This window comes from Miscanthus floridulus, chromosome 14 (assembly GCF_019320115.1).
Source record: "Miscanthus floridulus cultivar M001 chromosome 14, ASM1932011v1, whole genome shotgun sequence".
NCBI lineage: Eukaryota > Viridiplantae > Streptophyta > Magnoliopsida > Poales > Poaceae > Miscanthus > Miscanthus floridulus.
Genome location: NC_089593.1, coordinates 66,551,455 through 66,562,575, shown reverse-complemented (window position 1 = coordinate 66,562,575; position 11,121 = coordinate 66,551,455). Strand labels below are relative to the sequence as shown.

Below are 11,121 nucleotides of genomic sequence, written 5' to 3'. Positions count from 1 at the left end.
ATAAATGCAGAATAATTTAGAAAAAATATCCAGATATTTTTCTAAAAATGCAACTAAAATCCTAAAATCTGAATTAAACATAGAAAATTCATAAAAAAGTTTGTTTAGCTCAAAAAATATGAAATTAATTGCATATTTTTGCATGATCTATATTATGGTGGAATTATTTAAATCTTATATAATCTTATTTTAGTATTTGTTTGTTAGTTGATACTCACGTTATTTGTTATAGTCAGTCAATGTTGATTTGAACAGGCCCACCAGTTAGATACCATAATACGTATCTCAAAAGAAACATCTTTTAGTTTCTGTTTATTTTTTACAAACATACAAATAAATTATGTTCTTTGAGATTAAAATGTTAGCACAAAATTGACCCAGTCACATGTGAAAATAATTTAACAAATATTACGAACTTACAACGTCATGATGTTTTATAAATCTTAAGATCAGTGCTTAGAGGGGACCAGTGGCGAACGGAAGGAGGGCAAGCCCCCCTCCCCCAACAATCCTATGCCTCCCACATTGCATCCACTTAAATAGCTATTTAGTAATTCAATTAGCTAGTGAATGACGTTGCATTTGCTCCGATTCCTTGTCCTCGCTCTATATTAATCTCTCATAGCATCCTATATAATTAAAAAAATAGGTGTTTGGGTTATATTCTTCATCTCTTTTATTCTTTTTATTATTGCCCACCAAACATTTAGTTCATCCCCAGAATACACCCACTAGTTAGCTAGTTAATTTTAATTAGCATTTTGCTTGTTTGCACCCTCCGAAATGATCTTCAATGGCATTTATACTATATTTAGGATCGGTTTTTTTATCTTTATCTCATTTGTTCGTGTTATTACCGTGATTCTTTTTCTGAAAAAAATAGATTGATTGGGTGAAGTTTAGAAACCTAGGTCTAATTAATTTGTCCCCTTTTGCTTTATAATATTCATTGTTTTAAAAAATATTTAGCTTTCCTCTATATTGTAATATATAAATATTTATTTGGTTAATTGTTACGTATACTCTTGCCATATATGTATCTCGTCATACATGATTGTTGTCGGTTTGAACGGCCTGTGTCCAAATCCTAGCCCTTCCCCTGCAGTGGATGGATGTGTGTACGTGCGTGTACAAAGTGACACGTGTATTCATATTCATATTCATATTCATATTATATTAAGTATGTATTCATATATTATATTAAATAGGGTCGAGGTGGCTACACGATACATGATATGAGGTGGCAAGAGTTTATTACATACTACAAAAAGAAATCTCAAAGGCACAGAGATTTTCTAATCTATCCATAGGTGTCCACAGACACTTTGCATTGGCTTTTTAGGGCCATCTCTCCTCTTTGGCTAAACATCATGACTAACTGCAGGGTGGTGAAGGTGAACCCATGGAAACAAGGGCGCAATAAACGGAACTATAGCTGGGGACCGCCCAAGAGCCATCCCTGCACCGATGTGCCCCCTTGCCAGCATGCTAGGCAAGGGGCTTGTTGCACGACGGGGTAAACTGCCACTGACGTTGGCTTCATTCCGCACCTGAACGACATTGCCTGCAAGCATTAAGCCTAAATAGATGAGTGATATGCTGTTACATGCGATCCAGTTGCACAAATCAGCTTAATCTTAACAAATCTCAAGTTCCTTTTTGTTTTACAAAAAATCTAAAAGTTGTTGATGGTCCAATGATGTAATCATCATGCATGTATACTACACTGGAGTCTGACGACGCCTGCACTTCCAGATTGATGATAACTGACGAAAAATTGAAGTTATATATGCGCGTTTATTGTTCAGACCTGAATGTGCTGTTGCAGTGACTTCATGTACCGGATGGTTTGGTCCAGAGTTTCACCTTGGTTGCTCTAAAATGTTATAGAGTAGACATCATACCATTTAATTATATATATGACCAAAGTATGTAGTACAATTTGTGGTGTACTAGTGTGTATAGTAAAAACTCTGATGATGAAGGTCACAATTAAGGGGCATATTATTGTTATATATTACTATCAGTCAAGGTTGTCTGATCAACATAACTAGTACTATGTTGGTGACTGAGAGTGAGATGATCATCATATCATTTAATTTACTTGTAGTCGTACGTAGTAGTGTTCTTACGTTGTCGCATCCTGGAACGAGCAGCTGCAGGGTCTTCAACTTCTCCTTTATCTTCCACCGTCTTCTCTGCATATGAAAATTAAATGCACACATGCATGCAGCATGCTACGTGAGTGAAAGTTAAATTAAGCAACAGCTAGTAGTTTAATTATAGAGCAAATTATAAGTTGATACACACACACACTGACACACAGCACACACCTTCTCTGTCAGGCTGTGTGCTTCAGCGTGGTGATGAGACCTCCTCCCTCCCGTCGTTGATGATGTTTTCCTCTTCTCCTGTCAGACGAGACGAAGCAAACAGCTATCAAAACGACGCAGGAGGATACTGAAACTTACTTCTCTGTCAGGCAGTTGAGACGACGACAAGCACCAGAGACAGTTAACAAGAACAAGAACAAGAACAAGTATATTGGCCTGTTTGCTTGGCTGACAAGTCATGGCTGAATGTACTGTTGGCTGATTTGTTGTGAGAGAAAAATATTGTTCGTTGGCTGAAAAAGTACGGCTTATAAGCCAAGCGAATAGGGCACGCATATGGTTGGTACGGTACTGCACCAGCAAGGAGGACTCTTCCCTTCCGTCGTCAGTCGTCACCCCTCACCTGTAGCTTATGATCCGATGACTCCTTCCCCGACGATGTCACCATCTGATCATCGTCCACCCAAGCGCGCTGGCCAGCAACGACGGCATCACCGCCAGAGACGATGGGGAAGAGCCACGACGCCATCTCGGCCTCGGAAGGGGGCGCTGGCGGCACTGCAATCACTGCCGGCCTCATCACTGTCGGATTTGTGAGAACCGGCAGTGATGTACCTTCACTGCCGGTTATGAGCTTGAAAATGAAAAAATGATTGGTGCTGGGCTAAAACCGGCAGTGAAGGACCACATCTCTGCCGGTTTGTGGCTTGAACCGGTAATGTTTTGGCGGGCACCCATCACTGCCGGTTTAAGCCAAGAGCCGACAGTGATTGGGCACTATCACTGTCGGTTCTACCCAAGAACCGACGGTGATAAGCCTACAACACAAAAGGCTGCAGCCGTCCTCTCCTTCCTCCTCCCTTCCATCCCGAGAACAGAGACGCGCGTTTGGACCCTTCCCTCCATTGCTGCGGCTACTCTTCACCATGAAGCTAGTGCTTAGATTTTGAAGAATGACTTGATCTTTTTGCTTTAAGGTTAGTAACAAACATCCACTGCTTTGATTTTGTTGCTTAATTAGCTTCGTTTTGATGGCTACATTGCTTGATTCTCATTCTAGTTCTTTCTCCATTCTAGAGAGCACTTTTCCAATTGGACATTTGTGCAAGGCTCAAATTGTGGTGAATTCATCATCCAAAAGGTTGGTGTCTATGAACATATTTAAATTCCTAGCTAATTATTCCATGGTGGTGAAGATCATCATTGTTAGTATGTGATGCTATAATTAGTTCTTAGAAGTAGAGTAGAATAGTTGTTCTTCAATATTGTGCAATAATTATTTTTTACCACGATTTTCAATTTACAGGGCCGGGGCTACCAATTTCAATTTTTCAATAATTAGTATACAATAATGTTTTCTAAAAATGGTACTTTCGAGCTACAATTGTTGTTCATGAAGCTCGATTTCTTATTAATTCTTTGTAATTATTGTCTCAGTATCTTTTTGTGCAGAGATGGATCGAGAGTGGATGCATCTGTCCCGAACGGACAAGCGGTACATACATGGCGTCAGCCAGTTTATCACCGATGCCAAAGCCCATGCTGGGAATGGGAACCCTGTCTTCTGCCCATGCAAAGATTGCAAGAATCATAGGAACTTTCATCAAATTGAGTCTATACGATCGCACTTGATTACCAGGGGGTCATGCCAAACTATACGATATGGACTATGCATGGCGAGGTTGGTGTGAATGTTCTGTGGGAAAACGATGATGATGTGGACATGCCTGACGTAGCCATCCACGATGCTAACGAGGAACCCGGTGTCAACACAGAATCTATGGCCACAGTTAATAATGTGTTTAGGAACACGCTAGCTGACGACACTGAGGATAACGATGGCATTTCTCAGCTGCTACGTAATATAGAGACCAGATGTCTTAGTGAAAGACAGCTGAGAAAGCTAGAGAAAATGAGACAAGATGGCAAAACACCATTGTATAGGAATTGTCCAATGAGCAAACTGAAAGCCGACATCATGCTGTTAGAGTTCAAATCGACAAATGGATTGAGCGATAAAGGCTTCGATCAGTTGTTAGGTATAATAAGGAAAATGCTCCCAAAAAATGAGTTGCCAAAAAAGACATACTTGGCCAAGCAAATAATCTGCCCCATCGGCCTCGAGGTTGAAAAAATCCACGCGTGTTCCAATGATTGCATATTATACCGTGGAGAAAAATACAAAGACTTGGACAAGTGCCCCAAGTGTGAAGCTCAATGGTACAAGGAAGGGCCGTCAGATGAGGGTACCAAGACCAGAGGAGGTCCCATAAAGGTCGTTTGGTATTTCCCTATAGCTCCCCGGGTGCATAGGCTATTTGCATGTGCAAAGTCAGCCAAGCTGTTGCGCTGGCATGGCGAAGAGCATAAGAAAGATACAATGATGAGGCACCCCGCCGATGGGCATGACTGGAGGACTATCAATACTATGTTCTATAAGGACATCGGTGGAGAGGTAAGGCACCTTTGGTTTGCTTTGAGCACAGATGGGATGAATCCTTTCGACCAGGTTAGAAGCAATCATAGCACCTGGCCAGTGACGCTCTGTATATACAACCTTCCACCTTGGGTCTGTATGAAGTAGTCGTACATCCAGATGCCACTACTGATCCAAGGGCCAAGACAGCCTGGGAATGACATCGATATGTTTCTGGAACCAGTGATCGATGAACTAGTGGAGATGTTTGAAAAGGGTGTGTTGAATGTTTGGGACGAGTACAAAAAGGAACATGTCATGATCAAGAGAGTACTTATCGCTACAATCACCGACCTGCCAGGTCGAGGTTCGTTGTCCGAAGAGAAGACAAAAGGCTATACTAGATGTGTCGAGTGCTTGGACGACACCGATGCGGTAAATCTGCCAAATAACTCAAAGATAGTTTATATGGGACACCGTAGGTTCCTACCTAAGGATCACCCTTACCGCAAGAACAGAAAAGATTTCAACGGTACTATTGAGAAACGCTTAGCTCTAAAATATCGAGACGGGCCTGCGATACTTCGAGAACTCAACAAACTGGAGGTTGTCCTTGGGAAGGGGGACAATGTTGTAGCAGCGCCGGATGGGAGCGTTTAGCAGAAAAAATCGGTTTTCTGGAAACTACCTTACTGGCCATTTCTGAGTGTACACCACTGTCTTGATTCCATGCACATCACTAAAAACGTGTGCACAAACACTCTTAACACCTTGATGGACACCGGGGGGACATCGAAGGATTCACTAGCCACACGCCTAGACATGCAACACTTGGGAATCAGGAAGGAGCTGCATCCCATGGAGCTAGAGAATGGCCAGTTCGAACTTCCAGTTGTGTCATGGACATTGAAGAAGGAAGAAAAGCGTGTGCTTATTTCTTTCTTCAATGAACTCAAAGTCCCAACGGGCTACTGTGCGAACCCGAAGAGGCTAGTGAACATGAGAGAACTCAAGTTCAACTATGGCCCTATGAAAGCCCATGACTATCATGTCATTATGACTCAGCTGCTCCCTGTTGCCCTGTGTGGTATCCTACCCCCAAAGGTCCGCGTCCCAATCATAAAGCTTTGCTCGTTCTTCAACGCGATCTCAAAAAGGTCATTGATGTGTCCACGCTAGAGCAGTTGCAGCGGGACATAGCCAAAACTCTCGTTATGCATGAGATGCATTTTCCGCCGACTTACTTTGATATCTCATTGCATCTGCTCATTCATCTTGTTGACCAAATTAGAGCCCTTGGCCCAATGTACCTGCATCAGATGTTTTCTTTCGAAAGATTGATGAAAGTTTTCAGGAGGTATGTTAGGAACAGATTCTGGCTAGAAGGGGGCATGGTTGAAGGATGGTCAACGGAGGAGGCCATTGAGTTCTGCACATATTATCTAGACATCAAAAGGGTCAGAGTTTCAGAATCTCGTCATGAGGGAAGACTACGTGGCAAAGGAACGATCGGGGATAAATCTGTTATAGTAGACGACCCTGTTTCTTTTAGACAGTCTCAGTTCGCTGTTCTCCAGCAAGCCGATGGTGTGATGCCATACATTGATGAGCACAGACAATCGCTGCAAACTTTGTATCCGAGCAGGTCACAGGCTTGGCTAGATAAAAACATAAGGAGGAATTTGTCAGCTGGTTGCGATGTCGCTTGCTTGGAATAAAGTTGGGTAATCAACTGGATGCCTTAAGGGACCTTCGAGTACATATCTTAAGTACCAAGGGTATAAGATCAATGGATTCACATTTTACACAAAAAGCAAGATGGAAAGAGCACATACCAAAATTGTGGTGTTCGTTTTGATGCTCACGACGAGAACGGCAACGTGCAGGCAACATACTATGGTTTCATAGAGGAGATATGGGAGCTAGCCTACGGTCCGTTGAAGGCAGCTCTTTTTCGCTGCTAGTGGGTCCGGCTCGAGGAAATCAATACTGAGTCAACACTGACAGCGAAGGGTTCACTACCGTTGATCTCACTAAGACCGCATACAGAGACAACCTCTTCGTCCTTACAAGAGATGTTATGCAAGTCTTCTATGCAAGGGACAACAAGACAAAAGGAATGCTAAAAGTAGTCTTAGAAGGGAAAAGGAAGATTGTCGGTGTCGATGGAGTGACGGACGAAGAAGACTACAGGGGCTATCAGGAAATACCTCCATTCGGGGCGAACGTACACCTACCTATCCTTCAAGAGGGTGACAAACCTACTTACGTACGAATTGATCACAATGAGGCCCTCATTGTTGATGCACCTAAAGATAGTTAGATTATTGTTAACTATGTAATCATTATACAGACGTTGTATTAGTAATTCGCACTGAATATTTAATTTATATTTTGTGCGCATCTCTACAATTTAATTATTGACTATGTAATCAAATATTAAGATGATGTTCACAAACACTATTATTTGATAATTATAGACCATTAATTAATTATCATAGAATTAAATAATCAAGACACAAATTTTTGTGTTATTTTAGAATATAAACTAACTACATTATTTCTATTAATAAATAAATAAAGAAAAGCAAACTAAGCTAACTCCCTATCCTAGCTCAGCGGTTATGGCCACGCACCCTGTACTCTGAGACCCACGCTCGAATCCCAGGCGGACCAAACTTTTTTGATTTTAAATTTATTATTTAGTAGTGCATTACAATGGGATAAAAGAAAAAATAAAACCATTCTAACCGAACTCCCTATCCTAACTCAGTGGTTAAGGCCGCACACTCTCGACCCTGTGACCCGCGCTCAAATCTCAGGCGAGCCAAACTTTTTTATATTTTTTACAAAAGGCTGCGATGGCAGGCTCCAAACCAACACTATTTTTTTATATTTTTTACCTGAAGTTGGCGGCAGGGCCCTTCACTGCCGGTTTTGGTTTTAAAACCGGCAGTGATATCCTCTATCACAGTCGGTTGCTCAAACCGACACAGAAGGCCCAATTCACAGTGGTGATGGATTTGAACTACTTGTTGAATGATGTGGAATCATGTCGAATAATGGATGGAATTACTGTGACATGTGGTGAACGGATGTGTTTCATGTGGTATGTGTGATGGATTGTGGCATATAAGGTGCTGGATGTGGTATATATGTGATGGATGTGATATATATGTCATATGTTGTGTTTACAGTGATCGAAAGCAAAAAACAAAAAATTTTGGTCACTTTGCCGAGTGTAACACTCGGCAAAGAGCCTTTGCCGAGTGCCTTTTGCCCTGGCACTCGACAAAGCTGCCAAAAAATGCTCTACCAGGTCTCTTTGCCGAGTGCCAGTACCCTGGCATTCGGCAAAGTTGTGTACACTACCATGTGTTTCACAGCTTTGCCGAGTGCCAGGGCTCTGGCACTTGGCAAAGAATTTTCTAAAAAATATATTTTTTCTTTGCTGAGTGCCGTCTCAGCTAGGCACTCGGCAAAGATTTTTTTTAAAAAAATATTTTTTTTCTTTGCCGAGTACCGGGTCAGAAAGGCACTCGGCAAAGGATTTTTTTTAAAAAAAATTTCTTTGCCGAGTGCCGGGTCAGGAAGGCACTCGGCAAAGGACTTTTCAAAAAAAAAAGGGAAAAGCTTTGCCGAGTGCCTTGCTGACCCGGCACTCGGCAAAGACGCCGTCGACGGCTGACGGCCAATTTTCTTTGCCACTCGGCAAAGAACCCTTCACCGGATGCGGCTTTGCCGTTTGCTCTTTGCCGAGTGTGGCACTCAGCAAAGCCTTTGCCGAGTGCAATAGGGCCTTTGCCGAGTGCCCCAGGCACTCGGCAGAGAGCGCGTCTCCAGTAGTGTATAATGGTAATCATATATAGTTAATAGGCATGGATACTACTTAATTAATTAAAAGCGTAATTATTGTTGCTTTAATATCATCAAGTGCATGCGTGCTAGCTAGACTTTGGACCTGGATTTGTTGCTGCAGTGACTTGATGTGCTGGATGGTCTGGTCCAGAGTTGAGGCTTCGTTGCTCTGAAAAAAGTCACAGGATCGGATCAGACATTGATCATAATAATAATTATAAGTGCGTGTAAAGGGCGGAGTACAGGACGTCCGACGACCTTGTCGTCGCACCCTGGAACGAGCTGTCGCAGGGTCTTCAGCTTCTCGTTTATCTTGCGCCTTCGTCTCTGCAATATACAAATATATGGCAGCATAATATAGACATAAATAAGATTGCAGGTTAGTATGCGTCAGTACTAGTATTATTGAAGATTACAGTACTATGCTTCAGTAGTTCCGTTTCAGTACCTTCTCTGTCAGGTTGTGTGTTTCTTCAGGATGAGAATGAGACCTCCTAGCTCCACCTGTCTCCTTCTTCCTGCTCCCACAGGAGTAGTAGTTTTCTGTTGAATCCTATCACACACGAACACACAGTGCATGATCCGACTGAGATTAGTTGTGTAAAAATTCGTTCAGGCACTTCTGCACAAGCATGTGCTGCCATGGGCGGAAGGCAAGGGTTAACGGGCGGGCACACGTCAGGGCTTGGGTGGAGTTTCTACCTCACTTTTGGAAGACCTCCTGTAGTTTCTGATCGAGCTGTCTGGTTTGTTCTTAGTGTTTGTTTTGCTGCGTCGAGTGTTTTAAGCTGATAGGAGTATGTGGTGTCCCTATTCCCTAGTATATACGTACTATAGTTTATATATATATATAGTAGTAGTATTTATACGTTTGTGCGTATTATCGAATATTATATATGTTTTTTTTAAGCTGGAAAATCCTTGATCGAAAAGAATATAATAACGGCAGCTCACAGCCGAAGGACGTCAGTGTGTATGTAACAGCACATGCGACGAACTGGCCACAAGTTTCCATCTCCTGATCACACAAAAGAACATGCGATAGTGGCTTCCAGTCCGTGAGGAAGTGAGGCGTGTATAGCACTCTTGCAAGTTTAACCGTACCTCACGGTTTGCTCGACCTTTATTTCAAAACTGCGTTATAGCAATAATCTTTTTTTGCCCTTTCGTTTCCAATAATTATAGAGGATGTTTTGTTTTTTCTAGAAATATTACTTTAACTATATATATATATATATATATATATATATATATATATATATATATATATATATATATATATATATATATATATATATATAAGTGCATAGCATCAAAAGATATGTATATAGAAAAGCCAAAACATATTATAATTTGGAATAGATGGAGTATATAGTATATTACTACGATAGGTTCAAAAAAAGAAACAACATGGCTCACCATGACAAAATAGTAATTATACCATTTATCAAAAAAAAAGTACATACACCGATGGATCTTGTGACAAGAGATCTGATGGCTTAAATTAAAATCAAAGAGTCCATATATAATATACTTAGAAAATAATTTATTCAAAACAGTAAATTAATTTTATTTCCATACAAGTTGGAACAAAAAATACCTAAACGCTTAAAACACAATTAGTACGTAAACATAAAATTTAAGTAAAAAATATGAAGAGAGGAAATATACCTAAATATATAGTCCATACAACTTATAATTAGTAATAAACTATATAAATTTAGTATTGAAGATTATAAACATTAGTAGTTTGATTTCAAAAACACAAATAATTAGTGTGTTTTTCAAAATTGAAGGGCTAATAAGTAATTAAATTTTAAAAAACCAACTCTTTTACTCTCGCTAACTAAAAGATATGACATTGATCCTAGATTAAATTTATATTTTTAAAGGTTGATGTTCTATGAAAAAAATATCCAATACATACCTCGGCGCCACTGTGGCACTTCTCTTCCATGTTTGGAGGCCTCTCCCTGTTGTGATCCGCCGGAGCATCATCCACCGCCGCGAGTCCGGCAGCGTCGTCGCTTGGCTGCTGGTGGTCGTCATGGCCAGCGACGACAGCATGCTCTTGGCCGCTGACAATCGGGTATAGCCACGCCGCCATGTCGTCCTCCGAAGGCGGCAGGGCGACTGGCGACGGCGACAACAACCGGAGGCTTGTTGTTGGCTGCACCTCCATGCTGCTGCCTCCTCCGCCGGCTCCTCCTCCTCGCCGCACCAAATCAAAGATATCACTGCTGCGATAGCCGATAGATTGAGTTGAGAGAAACATGGATTAGCAAGTTATATAACCTTTTTCCTAGAGTAATTTTATGTCTGTGCTTCAAGTCTTCACGTACGTGCATTCGAGAGGAACAAATAGAATGATGGAGAACATTGGATAAACTTTCTATTGATGGGGAGTTTAGGACCAAACCAACTACATGCATATATGCAGATGGATAGCTTCTTTAGAGACAGTTGTTATTAGCTAGGTCATGACGTACGAGGAGTGGCGAGCTCCGAACATCT

The 11,121-nt window shown here is 41.4% G+C and overlaps 1 protein-coding gene across 1 annotated transcript; it reads right to left on the bottom strand.

The window, feature by feature from the left end:
* Positions 1–8,638: 8,638 nt before the first annotated feature.
* Positions 8,639–10,789, bottom strand: LOC136503622 (putative transcription factor bHLH056). Its single transcript, XM_066498638.1, has 4 exons — positions 10,535–10,789; positions 9,056–9,160; positions 8,866–8,934; positions 8,639–8,776 (listed from the first exon to the last, which is right to left on the bottom strand). Exons 1-4 carry the CDS (start codon positions 10,787–10,789, stop codon positions 8,639–8,641), a joined length of 567 nt encoding a protein of 188 aa, XP_066354735.1.
* Between the last annotated feature and the right edge of the window lie 332 nt (positions 10,790–11,121).

Bases quoted from the DNA above. Each gene is read 5' to 3' on its own strand.
- LOC136503622 (XM_066498638.1), bottom strand. From the start codon at position 10,789: ATGGAGGTGCAGCCAACAACAAGCCTCCGGTTGTTGTCGCCGTCGCCA. The intron at 8,935-9,055 runs GTACTGAAACGG...TGTATATTGCAG, and splicing joins CACACAACCTGACAGAGAAG to AGACGAAGGCGCAAGATAAA. The intron at 8,777-8,865 runs GTCGTCGGACGT...GACTTTTTTCAG, and splicing joins TTCCAGGGTGCGACGACAAG to AGCAACGAAGCCTCAACTCT.